The sequence below is a fragment of the Gopherus evgoodei genome, chromosome 1, assembly GCF_007399415.2.
Source record: "Gopherus evgoodei ecotype Sinaloan lineage chromosome 1, rGopEvg1_v1.p, whole genome shotgun sequence".
In the NCBI taxonomy this organism is placed as follows: domain Eukaryota; kingdom Metazoa; phylum Chordata; order Testudines; family Testudinidae; genus Gopherus; species Gopherus evgoodei.
Genome location: NC_044322.1, coordinates 270,377,833 through 270,405,079, shown reverse-complemented (window position 1 = coordinate 270,405,079; position 27,247 = coordinate 270,377,833). Strand labels below are relative to the sequence as shown.

The window sequence follows — 27,247 nt, the reverse complement described above, 5'->3', positions numbered from 1 at the left end:
GGGATAAACTGTCCAGACATGCTCGTGGTGAACTAGAGATCACCAACTGCTCCCCCGCCCCTGCCCCAACAGGGACTCTGAGTCTTAATGCAGGAGTTCCTGAAAAGAAGGATTCCAGTCTGGGGACTACAAAGGAATCCAAGTGACAGAGTTCTCAGGGGTGAATTGTGACCAGACTGAATGGATTGGCCAATCCAGACTACATCTTGATCCAGCAAAACACCTAAGCATGCAAGAAATCCCACTGAAGTCCTGTGCTTAAATGTTTTGCAGAATTGGGGCCTACATGACAGAAGAAAGACAAATCATAAAACAAAATGATTATTAAGAAAGATAAAGGATCTTGGCCGGGGGGGAGGGGGAATCAATGGAAATATTAGAAAAGGGTGAAAAACTATAGACAAATCAGTTGGGAAGAAACGGATTCTGCAAGCCTGTAGAAAAGGGACTGAATTAGAAGAAAAAGAAGAGACCAGGAAGAGAAAAAGGAAAGAGAGAAAAATACAGAGCAGGTCTAGTCTATTATTTTATTGTAGAGAAAGTTTGCTTCATACAACATTTTGAAGCTGTGGTTTAATGGTGAATTGGCTGCTTCTAGCAACAGCAAAAAATCCATCCATTTCCCTTGGCTATGAATGGGGGACGGTGATCTTCCTTTCCCAGGCCGCTTTGGATGCTGCGAAGCCACCTTAATTTTCTTCCTGAAAGTTGATAGCTGGGTCTAAGAGATTGCTATCACAGCTGACATCACTTCCGGTCACCTTATTTACATACTTCAGCCTATTTTGAGACTGAAAGGTGAGAGCCAAGGTGAAAAACTGGGCTTGTGCCCTATTTTGTTATGAACACAGGAGGCCCAAAAGGTGTTTTCCACCCCCAATGCATCCCTGCTTGTTTATTTTTATCTTTAAACTATCCTGACTGTCAAGACTGTTTCTTCCTGTCCTGCTAAAGGACTCATTGGTCTCAGATGTACCTTGTGATTCTTATCTTCCCTCTCAAAGCTTTATAGTGCTCTACAGATCTCTTTTTGTCATGCTTGGAAATGAGTTTTTTTAATTAAAATGTCCTACTTTGTCAATGTTTTTCAAGTCTCCTGTCTGTTTTGCATGGACATGGAAGGTCCCGTTACACTTTTCTTAAGAGCATGTTGTTGCCCCCATGTCTTTGGCCAAAATTTCCCTGCACCACATGTGTACAGCATACTGCACCACCAACTACCATTCTCCACCCAGGGGGGCTGCAATTCCAAGCAGGTTTTTTGTCTACATTGTGAAAAAAAAGTCTTAAGCAATCTGCAAGAGAGCAGGAAAGCTCGTCCGCCTGGTAGAGTTGGTTCATTAACAAGCAGTTGAACCAAACTGTATTGGAAAACTTGGGGATGTCATAAAGTAGTTGCTTAACTCAGGGTGTTACCTTTTGGAAATGGACTGTTTAGTACAGGTTTCACTGTATTTTGTAAAGAGCTGTGGTTCTTTTAGTGCTATAGGATGCAGTAGAATCTTGCTCTGGTAAAGTCTTTGTGATCCCCAAACCCTAGTAAGACTGAGGGTTGGGAAAATCAGACATGTATTGTAATAAAGGTGTAACATACAAGTGCTGGGGCATTAGGAGCTTGATCTTTATTTCCTGTCTCCATAGGTCAGAATTATAATTACAAAAGGTTAATACCCCATCACATGATGGGGGTTGGTATCCACTGACTACAGCTACTGTTGCAGGACTGAAGTTGTGCTTTATTTATGTGAGGGGTGGAAGCTTCGCTCTGTAATATGTGTACCAACTGGTGCAATATGGCCAACCCTGCACGTTCAAAAATCATGAGTCAGGCCCCAAAAATCATTAGATAACTTACAAATCATGGAGTTTAAAAATAATAAATTGTGAGTCTTTTCATTATTTGCATTGCCATAACACCTCCTGTCTTTGCCACAGACTTCCCATGTGACCATGGACATGTCACTTAGCCTCTCTGTGCCTGTTTCCCATCTGTACAAGGTGGATAATAGTACTTCCCTATCTCGCAGGGTTATTGTGATGATACAGAAATTGAAATGACTGTGAGACCTCAGATACTATGGCAATGACGCCATATAAGTACCCTAGACAGACTGACTGCAGCGCTTTGACTTAGACCTGGACCCCAACGTGCTAAGTGCTGTACAAAACAAAAACACTGTCCTTGCCCCCAAAGAACTTGCAATCTAAGTATTTGCTTGCTTGCTTTTGAGCATTCACATTTTCAAGCTTATAAGCTCTAACAATGACCCGAAATGTACTTTAAAAAAAAAAAAGCTGAGAGTCTCACATCACAGGACTCCGGGAGCTAGGGCTTTAAGAAAACACACATAATAGTGCAAGACTCGCAATAAAATCACAAGAGCTGGCAACACAGCACAGTATTGTTACCTTGGGGGAGGAATAGGTTGCTGCTTTGACTTTGTAATAGAGGGAGAGCAGGGGTTATGTCCCATGTTCCAATCCAGATTGAACAGGAAAGCCAAGAAGCCACTATTAGGCTGGGGGTGGGGGGAAAGCTGGTCCATTGTCACTGTAAGGCAGATTCTTTGATAAGTAAGAATGGGAATGTGGATTAAAGCTAGAGCACCATTGGCTTCCCAGCTCTGTGGAGCTGCTTAGCGATCGCCTAGTTTGCCCGTTCCTTGGGGCAGGGACTGTCCTGTTTGTACAGCGCCGGGCACCCTGCAGCTTCGGACTCTGACCTGCGCGGGACTCCGCCGGGGAGCTCACAGGTTAATGCCCGCCCCAGGGCCGAGTTGGCTTCCCGCCGCCCGGGCCAGTGACGGAGCCAAGCGGCGGGAAGGCGGGGCCCAGCCGGGGCCTTTGTGTTCGAACCGCCCAATGGGGGCGGCCGGCGGCGGGTGAGTGGCAGCCCCGGCCCGGCGGCTCGGGCAGCGTGTGGCGGTGACAGGCGCCCGCCCAGGCCGTGCTGCGCGCCGCGCCCGGAGCCAGCCGCTGTGCGCGGGGAGCCGAGGGGCCGCGCGCCCGGAGCTGCGCGGGGCCGAGCCGGGGCGCTGCCAGCGGCGCTCAGCGCCGCCCCGCGTGGGACACAAAAGGAGCCGACAGCGCGGCGGCTGGAGAGAGCAGCGGGGCGGGGAGCGGAGCCTCCCTTCCGAGCCAGCCAGCGGCCTGGAGAGCGCCGCAGCCAGGTGACCGTGCGCCCCCCGCCCCGGCCGGGCTCGGCCACCGCCTCTCGCAGCGGGCAGCGCCTGGCTGGGTGCCGCGGAACGCACCGCTGCAGGAGGGGGGGGGTCCCGGGCTGGGGAGACTCCGTGGAAACAGCAGCCCCGGAGGGGGGGTTCCCAGTTTACTCCTATTCCCAGTTTGCAAGTGACAGCTCCCTTCCCCCACCCCCCGAGACTTGCCCCCCCCGCCGGCTCGAGGGGGCTGCCCGTGGCACCCAGCTGGGGAAGTTGCACGTGCTGCCTGAGCAGGACTAGAATCCGGCTCCCGGTCCCCCAGCTGGTCGTGGGGCGTGAGGGCACCCAGGAAGCAAGAGTTGAGAGGGGCCGTTTCTGCAAAGTGTTTGCTTTGACAAGGGGCCAAGTTTATCCCATGCGGGTAACTCTGTTGATCTCAGTGGTGTTAGCCCAGGGCTGAAGGTGGCTCCTTAGCTGCATTTGAAGGATGTCTTGTGCTACTGCTGTTGGGATGTAATTCGTTTTCCCCTCCCTTTCCCCCAGTGTCTAGAAGGGAGGAGTTTGGAGGCAGGATGTAAAGGGGGTGGGGGGGGAGGCACGCATACAACTATCTGTGCTTTAGCAAGGTGTGGAAGGAGTCTGGGCAGGATGCATCCACAGAGCGGGAGTTGCCAGGGCGTGGGTGGGAAGGAGCCAGATATGGAAGCATCTTGTGGAATTGTGCCAGGTCACAAGGTGGGATTGGAAGTTGTTACTTTGTTCGATTTAACCCAGGCTTTGGCACAGTTCCTGTCCAGCAAGACAGCAGTTAAGGTGAGGGGTTTAATGCCCATGTGGGTGGGCTCTTAGAGAGGGGAATAAAGGGAGGAGGAATTTACAACCCTATAGACTGTGGAACATAGTGGTGGATTTGGGCCAAGTATCTGCCTCCATGGCTGTGTCATGTTTTGGCTGGTGTGCTGCAGGGAGGCTGCTTTATAGAAACAGGTGCCAGGCAGGCACTTACATGGACAAAGCTTTGCTCATGTGGGCTTCTTTTTGCAGGACATGTGTTCTTTTTCTGTTCACGAGACCTGTAGTCCCAGTCCGAGCCAAGCAGTTGGCTTGTGACATGCTGGAAGAAATAGGCTAATGTCTGCCTGCTGGCTTATGTAGAAGCTGAGCTAACTTGTGGTTGGAACAGCCTGGGGCACTGGAAATGGAGGTCATGGGGAAGGCTGCATGTGCTGCGTCAGGCCAGTTTCTGGACTAGTGTTGATGCCCACCTGGCCCCCTAATGCTGCCAATGCATCTCGGTCCTGACCCATGGCATCCCTTGCTAAATTAGCTTGGCTTTGGCTGAGCAGAGATTGCTCAGTCATGCTGAGCTGTTGGGTTGTGGTGCGAGGAGACTGGCTGAGATCCATTGAACTCTCCTCGTTTTTGGCATGAGACAGGATTTGAAACCATGTTTGCAAGGGTGAGAGGCCAACGCAATAACCCTTGCTCCGCCCCACCTCCAGGGTAGGAGACCGCCAACCCAGTCTGTTCTGAGCTGCCTTTCAGGCTTTGCCCGTCCCCATGACTCTCAAGTGATGCAACCCCTGAGACCCCAAATTCCAGTGACATCTCAGGGAGCGAGGCTGGGTGAGTGAGGATAGCATCTATGCATTCAGAGCATCTCCAAGGCCCTTTCCCCTGTCTGCCCCACTGCAGGACATCCCTTCCTCTCCCTCACAATTGAGTGCACATTCCTGTGCCTACCCCCTGCTCAACCCATTGCCAGCGCCAGGCAGTATCTCCGAGTTCTCACGCTCCCCCATCTCTTTCTGTCGCTCTCCCAGGTACCTTGTTGGGTGGTGATTGAGTCTCCTCTGTCATGTCCAGACGCAGCCAGCGCCTCGGGGCCACCCGCTATTACCAGGGTGATGATGATGGCAGCAGCAGTGGTGGCAGTTTGCTACTGGGTGGCCAGGAGCCTCCCTTTAGGGACAGTCCTTACAGGTAAGAGGGTGCAGAGTGGGGGGCCAGTATACATCACCCCCACCTGCAGCGGGGTTGCCAAGTTTGTCCGTAGCCCAACTTGAAAAAGGTGAGGAGTCAGTTTGCCATAGTGTGAATTTCCACTCCTGAGCCCCAGGTCAGGGGTCACTGAGAGTCTGTCCAGAGTTCCTTACCCCATTCTGTGAGAGGTGAAGGTCTGTCCCTGAGCGCTCTGCGCTCATCCTTAGAGGATCAGGGTATTAGGGTCTGCCCAGGGCACTGCATCCACTGGTGGTGAAAGGATCATAAGAGAAAAGCTACTTTCCTGGCTTTATCAGCTGGATTTCCTTGCCGCACCCTCCCAGGGCTGGCTCTGGGTAACCCCTGTGTACCTCACAGTCATCTTCCACCTTATTCCTCCCCAGCAGGTGCACAACGCTCTCGCTTGTCATGCATACTTTAGCATTTCCTGGCCTTGCCCTTGCTCTTGTACCACTGAGGGGGACTGCAATGATCAAAACGGGGGCGTGGGGGCCGGCTGTGCACAGTAACACAGAGCTGAGTTGTCCAGCTTGTGCTGGAAGGGCCCTGGTAGGGGTTATGGGTTGTTGTCAAACCGTCTTCCCCACCCCAGCAACCTCTCCTGATCACAGACACCTTCCAGGAAAACCACAGCAGCTACAGAGGAAGCAGACAGGAAGCAGAGGGCAGGGTGTTCGCTTGAGGGTGGCAGCATGGTGCCTGTGATAGGCCAGAGGTGTGTGTGGAGGGAGGTGGCAGGGGACTGCCCCCAGCTGGGCTCTTATTTTGCAAGGATAGATGACAGCCGTTTACACTGTTTAAAATGTGCTGCCATGCTCTGGTTCTCTCCTCACTCAGGCTGGTTTCACTCCAGTGACTTCAGCAGTGGTGTGAGTGAGAGGAGGGCAGGCAGCGCCCCACGCAGTGTAAAGCCTGACCGGAAGCAAAGCTGGCTCTGGCTCTCCACTTCCCCCTTGTCACCCTGCACATGTACACGCAGCGTAGGAGCGCTCTCTCATTTCCTTGCTCTGGGCAGGACTCTACGGAGGAAATCGAGCAGCATGAAGCGCCTCTCTCCAGTCCCCCACTTGGGACCTACCCCTGCCACCCAGACATCCTACTACAGTGAGTCTGTGATCAGTGAGTCCTACCTGGGCAGCAGCAGGGGTCTTGCTGGTGGGGGCAGCGCTGCCTTTGATGACCCACAGGACAGTGACTCCTACTGGGGTGAGTGCTGTCTCCCCTCGTTGCCAGCTGTACCCTGTCCTGTCACCCAGTGGGGCCCCAGCTCCTCTCCCTGCAGCGACCCTGCCCCCCCTCCCCTTTGATGTGAAAGAAGAACATGTTAACTGAGTTCTGGGCTTCATCTCCAAACTGCTTCACCAGTGGGACCCCAGACCTGCCTTAGAAGTGCCCCCTTTGCTGGGAGCGGGGAACACATGAGAGGGAATTGAGTCTTCTCAGCTCATCTCTCCTGGGCTGCGCAGCTTGCCAATAACCTGAGTCAGTGGTCAGAAAGCCATGCACACACACATCCCCCCTGGCAATGGAGCAGCCCTGAGTGGAGGAATACAGCCCCACAGGGGAATACTGTTGCCCTTCTCAGCCAGTACTGATGGGACACCAAGATTAGTCTGGGGGAATTATCAGGGTAGCAGGCATTGGGATTGCTGAAGGCCACGGTAAGTGCATAGAGGTGGGCCTCCCTAGTACTGCGAGGGTAATTGGGCACACCCTGAGTCACCAGCACCAAGCACGCTACCCTACAGAATTCTGTCCCCTCCACCAGCCCACTGTGTGCCTGGGGAGGAAGAGCAAAGAGGGTGTTGGCTAGTATCTCAAGGGGACTCTGTTTCCTGGACAGGAGGGGAGCTCTCTGCGAGGAGGAGGAGAAGAGGCACAGGAGGTACGGAGTCCAGTAAAATCAATGGGTTGGCAGAGAGCAAGACTTATGACACCTATGCCTCTTCATCTGGCTACTCCTCTGAGGATGACTATTCAGGTAGGGGTGGCTCTGACACCCTGAAGGTGGCAGCAGCATGTGTAGCAAGGTTGCTGAGGGAAGAGGCCTCCAGTAGAGACCCACTTAGGTCCTGGCTCCTTTGCATAGGGAAGAATAACCTCACAATCAGGGCAGGCAATCATCATTCCAGGCTCACCTCAGGCCTGGCTCTGTGACCACAGAGAGGTTGGAGTGGGGTTCCCTCCTCACCTTAGGCCTGTCTCTGTGGCTGGGGGGAGAATAGTTAATATTCACTCACTAAGGCATCAGGGCTCCCCCACTGGATGCTGGAAATCCCACCCGCTATTCCAAAGCCAGTGAGTGAAGACATGAGACCTCACTTTTGTGATATGACCTTTTCTTACTTCCTTCGCGCCAGGTCGCTCTTCCATGGACCAGAACACCTCTGGTTCTGGGTTCAGAAATGCCATCTCACGAGCAGGCTCTTTTCTCTGGCTGGTGGTCACTTCTCCAGGTAAGTGTGGGGCCATCAGCGTTCTCTGGAGGCAGCATTCTTCCACACACACTGACGCCTGCCACCCTCTATGCACTCACATACAGTAGTCACGGGTCAAAGGAGTATTTTCTCATGTGCTGTTTTAAAGACCAAACAAAACAAACCATGGAAATAAAAACCATGCCCACTAAGGGACTGTGAAAGTTAGGAAAGAGAGATGCGTGTGTTTTTAGGGGACCCGGTACCGGGGCAGGAATGAGGGCATTGTCACAGGGCTGGAATAGCCAGAGTACTGAAGGCAGGTCTTCAGTCTGTGTCTTTGAGATGGATTATTCTTATTTATCATTTGTTTAGCACCACTGATGTGCTTGGTCTTTGCAAACCCGAGAGAGGAAAAAGCCTTTAGATACCTCAAAGGACATTTATAATGATATTTATTTCTATTGTGGTACAGTCCAGGGGGCCCATTAATACTATTTATTTATATTGTGCCTAGAGGACCAAGTCAGGGCTCAGGGCCCATTGTGCTAGACGCTATACAAACACACCACTAACAGATGGTCTCTGCTCCAAAGAATCGTAGCCCAACATACTAGGTGCTGTACAGTGTAAATTAGATGGTGCTGCTGGGCTAGATCATGTAGCAGGTGAGCAGGGATGGTCAGCATTCCTAGCAGAACAGATCTCATTCAATGTAATGGTTTTCTTTCTTCAGGGAATTAATGCCTCCGGGAAGAAGTGCTTTTAAGGAGGGATGGGCGCTTCTGTTTGTGCAGCACCTAGCACAAAGGGGTCCTGGTGCATGACCTTGGGCTCCTAGGTGCTATGGGGTCATAATAACAACAAAGGGTGAATAGCTTTTCTAAAGAGCAGGGAGAGGGCAAGAACTCTGGAGAAAGGAAGCAGGTGTGCTGGCCAGAGTGCGAGGAAGATACAAAAGGGGCATCTGACTGTTCTGATGCAGTGTGTGGGTCTCTGCAGGCCGGATCTTTGGACTGTTGTACTGGTGGACTGGAACCACGTGGTACCGCCTCACCACCGCAGCCTCTTTGCTGGACGTCTTTGTCTTAACAAGGTCAGTGTGGATTGGAACCAGAGACGGAGGGAAGCAGGTTGGTGTGGATCTGGACAGGGCAATGGACAGGTGGATGGTGTGGGGTGAGGAATACAAAGTCCCCGCAGGGGAGGACCCCAGTGAGAGATTCGTGTGAAGGACCCTAATAAAACTGTGAGGACAAGGGTCAGTTGCTGGGTTTTTTGTTTGGTTTGTTTTTTCTTGTGGCCAAAACTGACCATGGACCCAAGCTGGGCTGTGTGGGTTGAGATTCAGGGTGTAACTTGCTTCCAGAACTGCCCCTTCTCCTCCGCTGCCTAGTACTGTCCAAGTGGACGCAGAAACTCCCTGGACAAGAGGACATGGGTAGCTGCACTGACATCTGTTCCTCATCCCCTCTGCTCTCCAGGCGCTATTCGGCTCTGAAGAAACTCCTTCTGCTGCTCCTTCTGCTGCTGCTCCTGGCTTCCGTTGCTTATGGTGAGTCATCCCAGGCTCCCAAGCTGTTCTCCCTGCCCCCCTCTCTTATGCCCTGGACAGAGTGGCTTTAAGCTCAAGAAGACATCCTGAGCTCTCTGTGGCAATGCGATGATCCCGTGAGGTCACAAGAGAGCCTGCATCCCTCTGTGCTGTACATGTGTCCATATCCAAAAGCCCACTCCCTGAGGCAGGTGCCAGCGAGCAGGAAATGCTTTCACAAAGGGCTAGGATGTTATGAGTTTGGACCTGGCCGATGTAAATCCAGCATTAGCGCTATGCTTGGTAACCTGGTAACCACTGTTTAATATTCTGAACCCAGCCCCTGGATCCCAATCCCCTGGACTGTGAGGGGATCCAGCTCCAGTTCCGAATGCTACAGCTGACCCTTATCTCCAGAGTGAGTGATATCAAACCCTCCTATCCAGCCTCCCGTTGTAGCCCTTGGCTTTGTGTTCCCAATTTGTACTTTAATGATCAGAAATAAAACCAAACTGAATTCTTTAAGGTTCAAGCCTCCAGGGTGGTTCAGGTAATTTAATTTTGTGGAGGACTGTGAATGACATGCGTGATAAAATTAAAGACGTTATTTAATATCAAATAGTTAAAGAAAACGGGCAAGCTCTGCCTTTGTGCTCACATTCTAAGATGAAATGATGTATCCCATGGTGATCAGTCCTGGATGAGAAGAATGGGTGTAATCCTTTCTCTGTACCTGCATGGTAGATGGGCACACCAATTGAAAATTAGCATGCTGTGCTTTTTATAATCGCTTATAATAACACTCCATTAAACCTGTCTTTTACCATATCTATATTTCCACTACCATAATTAAAATACCTTCTACTCCCTCACTGGCTATTTAATATTAGATTCGCCTTTAATTCATAGGTGCATAAATGCCATACCAGTGACTATCCATATAGATAACATTTTCCAAAACAATAAAGTTTTATTTAAAACTGTTTTGAATAACAGCTAGGACCAAAACATGTTTTGCAACATGATGGAGAGGCTATTTTTAGGAGGAGTGTTTGGTGTGTGTGGTTTTTTTTTTTTTTTTTTTAGCCTACTATGTTTCAGCACATTTCTGTATAACGTAAGCAAACAATCTCAGTGGGCTACACCCTATAGCAGCAGTCCCCAAACTTTTTATGTCACCCCGCCCTCCCCTTTCCTGTAATGGACTCCCCCCCCCGAAGCCGGGGCTGGGAACCGACCTATGACCAGAGCAATGCTGGGGGCAAAGCAGGGCTGGGTGGTGGTCCATTCCTGGCCCCTGTGGGGGCTTGCCTGGGCCCTGCTGCACCTCTGGGCACACCCCATAGTTTGGGGACCACTGCCCTATACCATCTGGGTCAGGAGCTGAATTCTATTGCTTTGTCCTAGCTTCAGCATATACAACACTGCAAGGGGGCTCTCTGCTGCCTCTTGTTGTGGTGATGGTCATTGCTGTGAACTGCATCAAAAATAATGCATACCTGAATGAGAGGAGCCCATCTTACGGTCACTGTGGTGAAGTCACAAGGTCTGCTTCCTGTCTGTTCCCATTTGTGAGCAAACAGTCTCTGAAGCCTGCCTGGGCATTTCTAATGCACCTCCATTTGTGGTCTATTGTACACACCTCCCCTGCCCCCACACACTTTAACCAACCAGTCCCCTTTTTGTGATGCCAGGTGCTTGGTATTTCTACCCCTTTGGATTCCCGATGTTCTACCCTGCCATGTTTTCTTGGGGAGCAGCAAAGCTTTCGCCCCCTGTTGCTGGGGAAGAGGAGGTGCTTAGAGCTGGGGATTCGTCTGCGTTATTTCGGGTGAGTGCCAGAGGGATCTGGGGTGAGGGGAGCTCTAGCATTTCTGCTCACCCCTCCTGCTAACACACCTACCCCTTAAAATCTCCAGCAGCAGGGTTAGGCGGACTGAATGTGCCTGAGGGACTCCATCTCTAATCTTGAGAGCAGCTCCCTCTTCATACCCTGAAAATGAAAGATGCAGGGACAGGGGAGACATCTTTAGCCTCTGGGCCTGGATCATTTCCCACCTGTGTGCCTACAGCCCCCTCCACTAGCTGAGCAGAGGTGCCCCTTTAGTCTGAGATGGGCGTGTGTGCCTGCATGCGCACCACTGCCCTCTGCTGGGGATGACAGAGGTGCTCCTCACTTATATAAGTTCCTTCCACTGGCTGAGCGGGGGCCTGCCTTCAAACATCTGAGCAGTCCAATCCTGCCTGGATTTATGCACACACCACTTGCCCCCTGGTGAAGAATGGAGGACATGCTTGTATCTATCCACTCCCTCTGCAGCCTGCACTGGCGGGTCACAGTTGGGTACCAAGCTGCAAGGACAGTTGGGTAAGGCTACCAGTCCTACATTTGCCACTGTGTGTATTTTTTTTTTCCCTTTCTTTTTGCCACCCTGGCGGTAAAAGGCAGAGCAGCAAATCCTGTCTCAGTTTCAAAGTCTGGAGAAACGTTTCCAGACCCTAGAGGCGGAGGCATCCCGGCTGGAGAAGCTGGAGCTCCAGAGAGGGGTGGCAGCCGGGGGAGGCCTCTCACATGAGGCCACCCTGACGCTCCTGGAGGGACTGGTGAGCCGTCGAGAGGCTGCACTGAAGGAGGACTTGGCCCTGCGCATCCAGGTAGGGGAGGTGGGGGCCTCTTCTGGGGAAACCTGGCCTGCTCCACCTACTTCTCCTTAAAGTTACAGCCACCTCTTTCCTCCCTATCCCCCTGGCCTGTTACGGTAGGGTGGGAGGTAGGGATCATAAGGCTGTTGTGGGGCTGGAGGTCAAGGTGGGTGGGTGGTGGGAAGGGCTGATGGTGGTTAAGTGGTAGGATTGGGGTCAAAGTGGGTGGATGAGGGTGGCATGAGTGGGGATGGGGTTGCGTGTGTTCAGGTGAGGGTGGTGGGTACAGAGAGTATGATCTGGGGTGTGTGTTGTGTAGTGGGAAAGGGTTGGGGCAGCTGGAGTATGGCAGCTGTGCCATAAAGTGGGGGGACAGCAGGTGTGGGGGAGAGGATGAATTGTGGGTGAGATGGTGTATGCAGTGGTGTATGTGCTGCTCTTGCATCTGCTCACCTATCTCCCTGCAGAGCGAGCTAGATACTATCCAAGGCCAGCTGCAGAAGGATTTAAATGGGCGCCTGGAGAAGATTACTCGGGCATCTCAGGTAAACTGACCTGCCTCTTGAAAGCATGCAAGTACCAAAACCAGGGGGTGCTACAATCCAGGAACTTTGCTCCTGTCCAAAAAGAGGTGTCACTATAGGGAGCAACCGCGCTTAGGGAAGGAGGTGCATTTCACTTCAGTACCTGCAGCCGTGGGACTGCAAGCTCATAAGGTCCCATAAGCTAAATGCAGTTGGACTAGATCAATTCTCGAATAAGGAGACCACCAAGGAAAACCCAGGTGCTGCAGGAAGTGCTTCTGGTGATGCAGCAGGATTTGCTCTTCCTTTGAATTAGCAGGTGTCCTGTGCTGCTGATGGAAACCTAAAGCCAGGCCCTGACTGCTTGTGTGAGTCAGGATCTCATACCACTTTACACACGATGAGGTGTTGGCTCTGAAGAGCTTGTGTATTCTAGGCACAGTCATACGTTAATGCACAACAATGCCCTTCCTAAAAGGTGGCAAATTCAAAACATACAAGCAATACTTTTTCACTCAATGTCTAACTAGACCACGGAGCGCACCGCCACAGGAAGTTGTTGAAGCCAAGAACTTAACAAGACTCAGAGATTGGACTCTTACATACTTGTAACAAGAACATCCAGAGTTAGCATAATTAGGAACAAAATTGTTGTAGGGGATACTAACCTCATGTTTCAGGGTTTCAGCCAGTCTCTGAGTATTAGAAACCAGGATGAGATCTAATGAGGGGGGCAGATTATCCCATGCATGCCGACTATGGGGTTCTTACACCTTTCTCTGAAGCGTCTGGTGCTGACCATGGTCACAGACAGGATACTGGGCTAGATGGACCTGGGGCAGGGCCATATTAACCTTTTGTGAGCCCAGTGTCTGAACTGTGGCCCGGCCACCTACTCTGCCTGCGCTTCAACAGGAGGCCCCGCCTTTGCTTGGGCTCTTTCCCCAGAGCCACTTGCATGGGCCACAGAGGGGGTGGATAGAAGTGAACGGGGCCAGGGCCTCGGAGTGGCGCACAGGGTGTTGTGAGGGGCCTTCTGAGTGTGAGCACAGTGCAATTGGCACCATTTGTAAACCCAGTACTGACTTAGAGTCTAATCCAGTCTGACAATTCCTGTGTTCCTATGTGAAGTTGTTAGACACCCTTCCCCACCCATGTGACCAATTTCATTCTGTCATGTTTGTTCCCTTTATACTGCTGCTTTCACAGGAGGTGGAGGCCCGGATGCTCCAGCTGAATTCAGAATGGCAAAGGTAATCCTGCCCATCTCTTGGGAACTATTCAAGTGTAGCTGTGTAGTCATAACATGTCCTCAACCTGCTTGGGCTGATGAGATTTGTAAAGGAGCTGGTAGTGGAAGGCATCTGTTGGATCTCGCAGGAATCACTCTTAAGCCTCATCTGGAACCTGGGGCTCCTGGCACATCTACGATACCAAACTGGGAGGGGTTTCAGATTCTGATGTGCTCTGGAAAACAGCAATAAACATGGGCAGGAACCAAGAGGAGATTGGACTTAGAGACAAACAAATCAATATGTGGAGGGGAAAGAATCCAGCACGCAGCTAGTGGGCGGGAGAGAGTGAAACCTGGAAAGCAGGGATGCCGAAAGGGAGGTGGCAGCAAGGCTCGGCAGCCTGGTTGATGTGTTCTTGCAGTTTTGAGATGGTGGCAGGGAAAGCCAGTGTGCTCTTTGGCTGCCAGTGCAAAGGTGATGTGTCCTGGAGCAGGTAGATGGCAGTCCCTCTCTCTGTGGCTTTGCCAAGATGGCACCTAGAATACTGTGCTTGGGTTGGGCACAGAAACCCCAGAATACTTTGCTGCTCTTCTCTAAACTGGAGGCGCCATGGGGTAGCTTGCTGCCTCCATGGCACCTAGGCTACGTTCTGCTCATTTTGCTTGTTTGTTTTTTTTGTTTTGTTTTTCTCTCCCTCCTCCTCACCTCTCCCCCCTCCCTTTTTTCTTTTCTATAGCTCAACACAAGAGGGCCTGCAAGGGAGCTTCAAGCAGGAGATGGGCAGGCTGGAGGCACAGCTGGCAGGCCTGAGGAAGGAGCTTGCACTCCTGGCATCTGACCAGCAGGCGGTGGTGAAGCACATGGAGTCACTCCCAGGACAAATCAAGGGAGTGCGGGAGGATGTGAGTCTCAGACCCCAGCCCATCCCCTTAATGGAAGTCCCATTTTTCCCATTCTCTGCTAAACTGCAATGTGGGAATGTCTGGATGATGCAGGACTGTGTGGTCCCACCATACGCTAGGCACCTCTGGGTTGATTTTTTTTTTCCCCTCCCCTCCCCCATCTCTCCACACAAGCTGGACACTTCCAGGAGGGGTGACCTTTATTTCTGCCACAACCTGGGCACTGTTAGGGGTGGTCCTCACGTATCTGGTATCATCCAAGGATGGAGGCTTCCCCGCACGTAAGGGTCTGTAGGCCAGACTCCTAGAGCCCTTCTGTGGTGTTGCTTGTTTGTCATACGCTGCGATGCAGACTCCATCTCCTGGGCTGAGCTCTTTCCCTTGGTGGTTTCAGGTGGAAGCACAGTTCCCCCGGTGGATCAGCCAGTTCCTATCGCAGCCTGGGGAGGATGGAGTGGGCAGCTTGTTTCTCCAGCGTGAGGAGCTACAGGATCAGCTCCAGAAACTGGAGCGCAAAATCCTCGCCAGAGTCTCTGAGGACCAGAGGATGTCTGCACGGGATGCCACGGCTAGCATTGGGGTAGTGCTGCAGCAGGAGGGAGTCACAGGTGTGACCGAAGAGGTGAGGCCTTGCCTGCTCAGCAGCTTCCTCTGAGTAACTTACTTGGCTTGGGGGTTGTGGCATGGCACACTCGAGTGTCAAAGCAGCATCAGCCTGTTTGAGTGTGTCGGGCTGTCTGTGCATGCGTGCAGAGGTGGGGCAGGCCAGCCCTGAAACCCTTACACACTTGCATACATGGGGTGTGTCAGGGCATGTGTGAGACAAGCTGGGGCACCACGTGTGTGCTCATGGTTTGGTGTGATGGGTACTGTGTGTGTGTGTGTGTGTGGCTGAGCTGCTGTCCCTAGCATGCACACAGGTGTGCATATATGCCAAGCCTGCATGTGTGGCTTTGTGCCAGAGCAAGTGAGGCTGTGAGGATCAGGGGTTTAGAGCTTCATATATTTTCTGACCTATTTATTGCTTTTTCCTTACTCCCAGAGCCCTGACAGTAAATTGGGTTTGGTTGCCAGGTACTTGCTTTGGTTGTTTTGTAAATCACAAAACTGATAAACATTTTATTAAACCCTCATAGAGAAAATGAGGAGGCAGGGTGTGAAGTCAAGTCACTTATAGCCTGAGTTTTTTTCAGAGGTGCTGAGAGTTTGCAAACCCCACACTGAAGTCACTGAGTAGTGGGGGCTTGCCACCTTTGATAATAAGACAATGAAAATGTAAAACACTTAAAGATCCCTTTAAGAGGAAGGATGAGCTTGTGGCTCAGGCAGTGGATCGGGACTTGGGAGATCTGGACTCAGTTCCTAGCTCTGCTACTGGGTCCACCTGTAACCTTTTAATTGTTTCATCTCTTTGTGCCTTAGTTCCCTCTCTGTAACATGCAGATGATATTCCCCTTCCCATACCCTTTTTCTATCTTGTCCATTTATGCTGTAAAGTCTTTGGGGCAGGCATTGCCTTGCTATCCAGGCCGGATTAATTCTCCTGTGGGCCTGCGCCTGTTAGATTTTTGTGGGGACCCTGTATACAAGTCTTTCCTAATTTTAAAAAAACTATCACAATTATGGCATCGAGGCTATTAACACTATACAAAACTTGCCTTTTAATTAACACAAAGCCTTTCTGTGGTTGCATTTCAATTTTAAAACATGTAGAATATAGTTAATTCAAAATAGCCTACTTCTTACCTTAGAACAGCTGTTATATTAGTTGCTTTCTGGGAGGGAGTTTGGGTGCAGGAGGAGAGCCTGACCTGGGGCAGAGGGTTGGGGTGCAGGAGAGGGTGCAAGATGTAGGCTTCAGCCAGGAGGCGTTTACCACAGGTGGCTCCTGGCTGGTGGTGCAGCAGGGCTCAGGTAGGCTGCCTGGCTGCCGTGGCCCCATGCCAGCAGCCTGCCGCTTCCAGGAGCAGCAAGTTTCTGCATGCCCCTTGGGAGAGGGGGATTGTGTCTCCGTGTGCTGCCTGTACCTGCAAGCACCACCCCTGCAGCTCCCATTGGTCGGTTCCCAACCAATGGGAACTGTGGGGACAGTGCGGGGTGGGGTACGGGCACAGCACGTGGAGCCACTTCCTCTGCCAGGGGCTGCAGAGACGTGCCAGCAGCTGATAACTTCCAGGAGCGGTGTGGGGCCAATGCAGCCAGGCAGCCTGCATGAGCGCCCTGTTGCGCCGTGGAACTTTTAGCGGCCTGGAGAACGCGGTCAACTGGCAGAGGCTCCAGGACTGACTAGTTGATTGCGATTGCTGGGTTAGTGACTATTGAATTGTATATAATTTATTTTTGTGGGACCCTCCCCTTAGCCTGAGGCCCTGGACTGCAGCCCCTAAAGCCTCTGCGTTAATCCAGTCCTGCTTCCTATGTGTGTATATAATACCTAGCATAATGGAGGGCGGGGTGCTGGCTCAGGTGGCGTCTGGAAGTGCTAGTGTAATACAAATAATTAATAACAAATAGAGAAGGAATAAGAGTTAAAAACTTTACAAATAAAGGGAAAAGCCCTGGTTTGAAAGTCTTTTTTTTTTTTTTTTTTTTTAAATAGTATCCTGTGTCTTTAGGGGAAGAAAAAGTGAGTCCATTTTAGGTGGTAGCTCTTAGGTTGTGGTGTTTAAAGTTCCATGCTGTTTCTTAAGACAAACGCAAACTAAAAGAGGAGATAAAAGAATAGCAAGAGGTAGGAGAATGCAGCTGCTGCCCCCTTTTGTGCTTGCAAATCAGTTGGTGAAAGAGAACATGTGGGAACCTAAGGGCTAGTCTACACTGGCAACACTAGAGTGCTGCCAGGGCAGTGCTTTAATGTGGCTTGTGTGGTTGTGGCAGAGCGTTGGGAGAGAACTCTCTCAGCGCTCTAAACAGCCCACCTCCATGCGGGGCATAGCTACCAGTCTGGGAGTGCGGCTCCCAGCACTGGGGCACTGTCTGCACTGGCACTTTACAATGCTGAAACTTGCAGCACTCAGGAAGGTGTTTTTTCACACTCCTCATCAAGAAAGTTGCAGCGCTGTAAAGTGCCAGTGTAGACAAGCCCTTAGGGTCACATCTCTGGAGGGGCTCAGGACCCAGCCATGGTTGAGGGGAGGGGTCTTGCTTAGATCCTGGTTTTTTTTGTATTTTTTTGCTGGGTTTGGCCAGCACATCTTACAGGATCAGGAGAAAGGAAGCCCAGCAGTGTGGTGGTAATTTCCCGGTGTGCCACGGTGATCACCAGCATAACCATTATGGTTATGTGGTGGTTACTGGGCACCCTGCCACTGTGGATGAGCTGTCAGGGTCTCCCCAAAAGAGACCTATCTGAAAGGGACGAGGTCACCACGCTATCATGGTTCTTGAGCCAGAACAAGGCAATACTGGCTTGTGTTTTTAGATGCTGTCATTTTTTTAAGAAGATTCTGGTCTGTGGCTGTAACAGTTCAGTGGCCTCATCTGAAGCCCGTAATCAGCAGTTCCTTTAGTTCCAACAAACACTGTTCACATCACTTCTGTTCTGTGACTTCTTTCAGTGGTTTTAGACACCATGCTTGGGGTGCAAATGGCTTCCCTGCCACCTTTCGCCTGCTTGGGCCAGTCGGCGTTTCAACCAGTGGCAGAGTTCAACCCAGGTGTGTGTGTGTGTGTGTGTGTGCGCGAGTGGCTGTATTAAAAATGCGTGTGCATAGGGACAAATGTATGTGGCAGGTGTTTGCGTGTGATGGACTGCGTGTTTTATACCTCACTTGCATGTGCTGACCATTGTGCATGTTGGTGTGTGCACGCAGAGGCTGCACCTACGGAGGTGCTTGTGGGTGTGTATTGGGATTGTGTGTGTGCACGTGTGTGATCAGTTTGTCTCCAGCCTTTGCATTCAGCTCTGTTGTGTCCTTTACTCCTTGTTGCAGCAAGTGCACCTCATTGTGAACCAAGCCCTGAAGCGCTACAGCGAGGATCGCACTGGAATGGTTGATTACGCCCTTGAATCAGGGGGTAGGTAAATCAGTGGCTGCCTCGCCTCCCTCCTCCAGTGGCCTCAAAGTACTGAAAGGGGGTGTCAAACTGAAGATGCTCACTGTGTTAATCAGAGGAAGGACTTGCTAGAAGACAGCAAGTCCTGACAGCTTAGCGCATAGCCAGGCACCTGGGCATGTGAAGAGGGAGGGTATTGGACTAGCTCTCACACACGCAGAGCATTACAGCGGGACTCAGCTGGCCAGCCCAGCCTCACCAGGCGAGAGTCCGTGTACGGCACAGCTTGCTATGGTTAGAGTTCAGCCGTGCCCCTAGGATGGTTCTTGTCTATCGCCCTGTGAGCTGAGCTGGAATATCTCCTCCCTGTCCTGTACGTTACGCTCTGTTTGGTATCTTACCTTCCCCAGGGGAGACCATAGTTAGATATACAGAGAGGGCATAACTTTTTTGTCACTTGGCGAGGATGCTGTGGTCTCAAGTGTTCTTGTTTCCCTTTCAATCCCAGGGGCCAGTGTTATTAGCACCCGGTGCTCAGAAACCTACGAGACAAAGACGGCACTGCTGAGTCTGTTTGGGATCCCCCTGTGGTACCATTCTCAGTCTCCACGGGTTATCCTGCAGGTAGGCACCAAGCTGAGTAGAGAGGTGTCCGTATTTACCCCTGTGAACTGATTTGGAACTTCCTGCCACTGTGGACTATTTCCCTGTCTGTTGCCCCAGCAGGAGCCCAGCTGGATAGTTCTCATAACACCTCCCTTGACCCTCGATTTAGCTAATTCCCACTGGTGCTCAGACTGCCATCACATCACCCTTGACTCATCTCCTCTCCTGTTGCTACAGAGTCTCCCGTGCTCTGAAGTCACACTTCCTCCATTTCATTCCCTTTCTGTGGGTTCACACGGTGTAATGATCAGATCTGAACATGGGGATGGGGTGCCTCCCTGACACCATGTGCTACACAAGACGCCTGTCCTGGCGCGAGGAAGGGGGAACATGGGAGTTAGGTGTGCCGTTTGTCACCTGATCTTACCCCAGCTATGATCATAGCTGGGTTCTCAAACTCTGGTATGCGCCCACTGACCTCATTTGTGGCTTTAATTAAAAAATCAGGCTGTGAATGTCCTCGGAATTTCCATAGCAGACCAGGCTCATGCTCCTTCCAGCCCCCTGTCCTGGCCCTGACAGCATCCAATGCCAGATCCTCCAGAGAAAGGTGTAAAAAGCACCATGTCTGAATGCAATGCCGTAACCAGAAGACCTTTCTTCCTCATCCCAGCTAGTGAGCTCTGTGTCATGAAGGCTGAGGGCTGACAGCCCTTGTAATTGTTAACAGAGCTAGCTAATGTCACTGCAGATGCTGCACCACTTTCTCTGTGGCAGTCAGGTTCTGGGTCAGCTCCTTTGAGTCATTCTGCCAGCTGAGGATAGGCCAAACCCTCTCCTGCCCCTGATCCAGAACCAGCCCCAGGGGCACATCTGTGTCTTCATCCCCACAGTAACAGTGGGTTTCACACCAGTCCAGGCTAATGGTGACTCCTTTGCAACATCTTAGAGGTAACTTTGTACCACTGCAGTGGGGCAAAGTGACCTGGGGGTGGACTGAAGATCAGACCCAACGTTTTCTTCGTGTCTTGCACTGTGGTGTGTTTAACAGTTGCCATGTTGAATTCCAGAGGTGGCTGCACTTCCCAGGAGGGTGAGGGATCCCAGCATAGCAGCTGGTAAAGTGCTTTGGGTCAAAAGGGCCTAGAGAACTGCGTGAGGTGATGATTATTACCGTTACCTAAAGCTGGATTGGTTTTGTGTTTTTTGTGTGTAGCCGGATGTTAACCCTGGGAATTGCTGGGCTTTCCGTGGATCTCAGGGCTTTGCTGTTATCCGTCTGTCCAGCCACATTCGCCCCACTGCTGTGACTCTGGAGCATGTCCCAAAAGCCCTCTCGCCCCAGGACACCATCCCCAGTGCACCCAAGGACTTTGCCATCTTTGTGAGTGTCTTTCTCTGCACATAAATGGGGGGTAGAGGAGGAAAAGCCTGTGTATGGGAAGGGACACGGGTGGTCTTGGGATCTTGCTATTCTTAATCACCCTCCAGTATTGGAGATGAGGATGTTTTCTTGCCTCAGAGATGGTCTCCCTGCTGTCTCCCTGTGGGGGTGCTCCAAGGGGCTGGTGTGTTAAGCCAAGGGATGGAGTGTTGTGGAGCAGGATGAAATGGGGAACATGGGGAGGGGATATCCTGTGGAAGGAGTCAAGGTGAGCTATAGGTTTAGTACATGGGAGGAGGAAATGTGTTGGGGAGGGGGTATATTGGAGAGAGGACGACGGAGACTGGATACCTGAGGGAAGAGATTATGTACAAGAGGAGAGGGAATGGAGTCCATGGGAAGTAGGGGAAGAGGGAAGGAAGAGTTTGACTGGGGGTCCATATGATGTGGGGACATTTTAGGGGGGGAGGGAGGCAATGGCTGGGGGTACATGGGGAGGAGATGGTTTGTGGTTGAGGAGGAGGGGTGTGAGTGGGATGGGTATGTGGTTGAGGAGGAGGGGTGAGGGTACAAGGGGAGGGAAGGACTGTGGATGTGTAACTCTCAGCTATAGGTGCTGGAACTAGGGGTGCTGCCGCACCCCCTGGTTTGAAGTGTTTTCCATCGTATCCCAGGTTTACAGTTTGGTTCAATGGCTCTCAGCACCCCCACTATACAAACTGTTCCAGTGCCCCTGCACACAGCCTTGTCCCGCCACTGCTCCTGCATGTTCCCTGTCCTCTCACTGCCCTGTTTGTTTACTTTGGCATGGGAGAGCAGGAGTGGCGTTTTAACTGCACTTGTCTCTGTCTCCCTCTGGGCACTCTGATCATCCCATGTTCCTCCTCTCTCTCTGCATCCTCATCACTCCACCCTGCCTTTCTAACCCACTTTCACTTGGTCTCACAGGGTCTGGATGAAGAAGGACAGCAAGAGGGCATCATTCTCGGACAGTTCACCTACGACCAGGATGGGGATCCCATCCAGACGTTCCGCTTGGAGGTACGGAGGAGGAGTGGTAGTGCCCCAGGGGGCTCCCTGGATACTGAGCCAAGGAGAAGTCCAGAGAGCCCCACACCTCTAGTATTTAGAAGCCAGTCAAAGTGTCCTCACATGAGCCGTGCCCCTGCCAATGCTGTTCCCTCTGCTGTGCCAGGGTCTCTGCCTGGAGCTCTTTGGATGAGGTGGTTTGGCCCAGTGAATTCCCAAGATGGGCCCATTGCTGGCCACTGTCTGAGGTACAGTAGGATGCAAGGATAGGTGGGCTAATGGCCTGATCCAGTACAACAGGGGCAGGGAGACTGGATTAGACAGTGCAGCATGTGAACTACAGGATGTTTTGGCTACTGACTCTGGAGGAAGCTTCCCAGGGTTATGATGCTCCTTGCCACTACTTGCCCGTAGCGAGAAGCTGTCTTGTCTGTGCCTGCTGTGCTTCAGCTCCCTGAACCAGCAGCCTTGGGCCCGCAAGCATGGACTTCCAGGTCCTCTCTGCAGGCTAGTGCTCAGTGCATTCCCTGCAGTATCCAGGACACTCTCTCCGTAATAACCAGGTTTGCTGTACCAAAGACACTGTGTACACACAGCTTGACTGGCCCAGGTCCTTGATGATAACACCATACTGGAATCTACTTACAGTGAAAAACAAATAGGTTTATTTACAAAAATTAAGATTGAAGAGAGAGTGAGCAAGGATATTAAGAACAGGTTAACACGCTTCTTAGTGTTACTTGAACTCTGATGGGCTAAAATCCTTATCTAAAACAATTCTTCACCTAAAGCAACCTCCCAGCATCACTAGCCCACCATGCAACTTTCTTGAATGCAAAAAAGCGCTGTCCTTTTGCTTCCTCGGTGGAGGATGACAAAATGTCTTTTTGTTTCTCCTTCTATTTCCCCAAACTCATTGTTTTCTCCCCCAAGGACAGGATAACTCCTGTGGTTCCCTTCCTTGGGTGTTGGCTCCAAGGTATCTTCTCATACTCCTGTTTTGAGGCCCATTCCCCTCCCCCACCACCTATTTTTCTTGTTGACTTTCATATGTAAGTAAATAGGGTTTCCACTGCATTGGCTTTCCGTTGCTTGATTTCCATCACAGGCAAGGATAGGTGAATAGACACACTTTGTCTAGCAGAAAACCTGTCTGTCTGCTCTGCCTGGTTGCAAACTTTTTTAAAACATAATTTCAGTGTGTATATAACTTCTTAAATATCATCAGTACATACATTTTACTACGATATTAATGACCAGTAAGTTACCAGCTTTCATTTGATACCTTACAAGACACTATTTATGGATAAAGGAATACCATGAAGGCAGTGTGTTGCGTGTAGGGAGTTTGTCAGGCATTGCTCTCACAGGAGTTGCTGTCACAGAACAGTGAACCCTTTGGCAGTTGGCATGGAGGGGGTCTGAGGGTCATATTGACCCAGACCTCTGGCTGGGCTGGGCTTAGTTAGAAGTAACTTTCCTTTTGGGAAGGCCCTCTGGACTTGAATGGATAATGCTGTAACCTCTTAATAGCTTTCTTTCTGAGCTGTCCTGTAGAACTGAATAGCAAATTCTCCTCCTGCTGTAGAATTCTACAGGCAGGATCCAAAGCCTACAGAGAGGTTCTCATTCTCTGATTGATATCAATAGCCTGACCCTCCACGCCACTCTGTTTGCACAGCTGTGATGAGACAAAGCAGCTCTAAAGCTGGCTTAGCCACCCCTGGGGATTCCCCCTGCATAGGGGACCCCGTTGCTGGTGTAGAATCACTATTGTGGCTCCTATGCCCCAACCCATTTTTGGTCTCCCCTGGCATGGGGATGTGGCCTGGGAGAAGGGTCCTGGTGGTGCCACGTCTATATCTGGATGACCCATGCGTGGCTGGGGCACATTTGCATCTAGATGATCCCTGGTTGCTGGGGCAGCCTGGGGAGACCACTGGATAGGACTAATGCGGCCCCTGGATCCTGGTTCTGCAGAGATGGCTTAAAGCTACTTTTGCCCCCTCCCTTTCCCCTCTGGTCTTGTGCCAAGCACAGCTTTGCGGGACGAGAGGATCTGGCCCATTTAAGTTTGTAGAGTACTTTGTATAGGACCGTATTGGTTCTGTCCCTATTAAATTCTGAGGGTGAATAGGAATTCTCCAGGATGTGTGAGTGAAGACCCCTCCTGAAATCGGTGAGGAATCTGTGGGGAACAGGGGCTGACTCTTGCCTAGAAATGGTATTTCTTTCTGCAGAGAGTGACCCAGACTATGAAATGTCTCCTCTCTTCCTTGCTCAGGGTGAAGATGTGGGCACGTTCCAGGTGGTGGAGCTACGGATTCTGAGCAACTGGGGTCATCCAGAGTACACCTGCATCTATCGCTTCCGTGTGCACGGGGAGCCGGTCCACTAACCCCTCCCTGGCTCTCCCCTGCCCCCAGCTGGCTACCTCAGGTTCTGTGCTGGCCACAAGCGACAACCATGGCAGAGAGGTTGTCTCCAGAGAGAATGGCAAGCCGGTTAAGGAAATTCTTCTTCTTTTTGCCGCTTCTCTCAAGTCCTGGGGTGAGAGAGGTTAGGGCATGACCACCCTTGGCAAACACAGTCCCCCATATGCTTTTCTGTGCTGCCACTTCCAGAGGGAAGAGTTTGTATTGGGTGGGGGAGGGATTTTAGGGTTCAGAAGGTAGTGTGATGGGAAATGAGGCTCCGATCCAGGTCAGGCCAGACATTTTTTTAAATGAGTCTTCGCAGTCCAGACCCTTCCCCACCTCCCTCTTCCCAGCCCCATCCCTTCCAGATGTTAAAGAAGACTACAGCATAGTGTCCCAAATTTTATGAACAAACATTATTTATTATTATAATACAGTGGGGTGAAGGTGTGATCTATTTATGGCATCGTTGGCTGGGTAGGCACCATCTGAATGTCAGAGAGGTTGGAGGGAGGATGGGCACATGACCAAATAATTTTGCACTATTGCCCGTTTCCTTCCATTATTGGATCAGTGGTTTGTTTTAGTTAGACCCAGTGGCTAGCTTGCCATGGGTTGAATTTGGATCTCATGACCCTGGAAAGTAGCTAACAGGCATGTTAGCAGAGGGAAATAATAATGAGGACACAAAGACCTGTATTAAAGGGTTAATATATAAGCAAAAGACTGAGGTTTTAGTCCTTGAGGGAGAAGATAATCTAGTCTCCTGGGATTGTAAAACAGCCTCAACAATGCAAACCTTCCACTCAGGTCAGTGTATTATATAGTCATCAAGAAACACTTTCCCTTCCACCGCAGCTGAGTGCTATTGGCCAATATGCGAGGCTGTGCCCAGAGAGGGAGATGGTCCTGTATTATTCCCACATACGTGTGTGGTATTCTCACGTGTAAATCCCTCAGTTAGTGCTAAACATTCACAAGCCAAAATGTCTGTGTAGATGTCCTTTAAAACTCTTCCCTTCCCCTACCCCGACACTGTTTTTAGTAATAACGAAGGATGTACTTTTCCATGCATGTATAATTAACCTATAGAACTTTGTACCACAAAGGATACCACTGAGGCAAATCACTTAGATTAATAAAGGGCTAGCCACTTAGAGTAGCACTAATTAGAGTGAAATGGCCAGGGCTATTTAATCCTCAGGCTTTGAGATGTAAACTGATCAGTAGCTAGGTTCAGGAGAAAATTTCCCTCCATGGGTGCTGCATGATCAGATGCCATGGCCCACAGTTGGAGACAGGGTACTAGGCTCAATGGGCCATGGTCTGGTAGCCTGCCTGCTTTTGCTTTTGGAAAACCGTAGTCAAAATTATAACCGTCTGTGGTGGGTGTAAAAATATATAATTACACCCCCACTGGTTTATGTACATCTGTATATAAGCAACTGTACATAGGGGGGCAGAGTCTAGGCTGTAGTTATCCAGACATGCGGGGTTTGTTGATGGGAACACAAGGCAGATATGAGAGTATTCGTGTGATCACGGGAAGTGGCACAAACCCTGCAGGATAACGGGGGATATGAAACAATATTATACAAGCTTTGGGGATAAGGGGATGATGACCCTGACAGCTCTGATGTGGGGCGAGGGTGGGGAAAGACAGCAGGCAGAGCAGAGGGTGTGGTGCCAACGCTGGCTGAAGGGTGCTGTGACACAGAGCTTGTGGGGCTGACTGGAAGTAGGGATGGTGAGGTAAGCCGGTGCAGCTTGGTTCAGATCAGTAAGGACCCTGCTGCCAGGCCTGCAAGGGAGAGTAGTAATGGTGGTAGCAGTGCTTCTAGGAAGGGGCTTGTGGCTGAAGCTGGGACTGGCCTTTTCCCTCAGGGAAAGGTTGGGCAGGTCTGTGTCACAGCTGCCATCCTGGGCTGAGGCAGTGTATGGGGATGGTTGGACGGGGCACAAATGGGCAGGGAGAGGCTGACAGCTACCCCTTCCCATGGATTTATCTGGGAGCAGGGAGACAGCACCAAGGTGGGAAAGGCCCCTCTCCCCCAGATTTGAGCCACAGACTCCCCCAGGCTGTTAGTGTTGTTCCCAGCTGGCAAGAGGAGGAGGGGAGGGGACCTGTGAACAGGCTGGCTGGAGCCTTATAGTGGGTGTGGTGGTGAGAATATCAGCTTTGAGCCACAGGACAGAGTAGGAGCTCATATCAGTGGCCTTGAGAAGGTAACATGGCTGCTCAGAGAAGGGTTGTGTCTCTCTAGGTTTTGGCCAGCACACTCTGTTCTTACTTCAGCTTATGTTTTGAATTGTTTTTTACGTATCCATGTTTGTCTTCGCTTTATCTGAAAGAAAAGCCACCGGCTCACTTTGTATCAGCCCCATTTGAGGCTAGCACCCCCACGAGTTAAATTGGGGCTGTGAGCTGCGGAGAGTACCGAGCATGGATTTTTGCCAGGTTGTCTCTAAAACCTGTTGAAGTCCAGTAGGGCTGGGATGGTGTGAAGGGGACTCCTTTCCACAGCTGGCAATGGGCTTTTTCTGGCCTACGTGTCTTGCCTTAAATCAGCCGGAGAAGTCAAGCAGTGTATGTCCTCTTGGTCTGCTCCTTCATTGCTTCATCAAGCATGTGGCTCTGATGCATGTGCCCATAGGGATGAGGGTGGGACAGCACCTCCCTTTGGAATCAATCACCACGACTCCTAAACTGGCTGCAGGGGGTGGTGACTGGGTGACGAATGGCTCCTACACCAGATGCTGATTGCCTCATGGGAGTGCATGTCCCAGTCCCTAGAACTCAGCGTCCACTTGCAAGGAACTTGGACTGGCAATTGAAGATGGGTTGACCAGGGCTTTACAAGCCCCTAAGAGCAGTGGACCTAGCCTCTGGTGCTTCTTTAAAATCTGACTACTGAACCAACCCTCCCCCAACATCTAGGCATGTTGGAACAGTGGTGAAAGGGGAAATAGTTCATTAACTTTTCCTGTGCTCCAGGACCAGCTGTCAGATTGTAGGGCAGAGGGTATTTAAAATTGCTGCTTCAGCTGCAGCCCTGCCTCTTATCAACATGCCAGGTAATCATGGTACTAGATACAGAAGATGAGTACAGCAAGGTGGTAATAAGTGGGGAAACATCTGCCTAAGGCAGAGCTTCTCTGTTTACTCCTCTTGAGCTGCTTCACTTATCCCCCTCTCTCTCTTTCTTTCTCTGTGTGTGTACCAGGAAAGTGTTATAAATTAACCTTAAGCAAACCAAGCTGGGCACAGGCAGATTAATCTGTATTTAATTCTGTAGCCTATTGCAAATGCTGCACTGTTTTGTTTGTTTTTTATCTACAGACTAATTTATGCCTATGCAAAAAAATCCAAGACAATAAATTATGTCAAAACTGTT

At 51.0% G+C, this 27,247-nt stretch overlaps 1 protein-coding gene across 2 annotated transcripts; it reads left to right on the top strand.

Moving 5' to 3' along the window:
- Positions 1-3,035: 3,035 nt before the first annotated feature.
- SUN2 (Sad1 and UNC84 domain containing 2) lies at positions 3,036-27,247 on the top strand. Of its 2 annotated transcripts, none has more exons than XM_030546450.1 (18): positions 3,036-3,170; positions 4,985-5,144; positions 6,181-6,371; positions 7,009-7,146; positions 7,526-7,621; positions 8,585-8,678; positions 9,067-9,137; positions 10,811-10,947; positions 11,562-11,771; positions 12,227-12,304; positions 13,493-13,536; positions 14,255-14,420; positions 14,815-15,042; positions 18,353-18,437; positions 18,925-19,040; positions 20,239-20,406; positions 21,355-21,447; positions 23,720-27,247. In XM_030546450.1, the coding sequence occupies exons 2-18, from the start codon at positions 5,020-5,022 to the stop codon at positions 23,831-23,833; spliced, it is 2,154 nt and encodes a 717-aa protein (XP_030402310.1). In that variant the 5' UTR covers positions 3,036-3,170; positions 4,985-5,019; the 3' UTR covers positions 23,834-27,247. The 2 variants fall into 2 exon arrangements, with proteins under 2 accessions (XP_030402310.1, XP_030402316.1); XM_030546456.1 differs by lacking the exon at positions 3,036-3,170 and adding an exon at positions 3,952-3,974.

Excerpts from the sequence above, each read along its gene's own strand:
- SUN2 (XM_030546450.1), top strand. The coding sequence starts at position 5,020 with ATGTCCAGACGCAGCCAGCGCCTCGGGGCCACCCGCTATTACCAGGGT. Across the intron at positions 10,948-11,561 it reads ATTCGTCTGCGTTATTTCGG|GCAGAGCAGCAAATCCTGTC; the intron begins GTGAGTGCCAGA and ends TGGCGGTAAAAG. Across the intron at positions 15,043-18,352 it reads TCACAGGTGTGACCGAAGAG|CAAGTGCACCTCATTGTGAA; the intron begins GTGAGGCCTTGC and ends TCCTTGTTGCAG.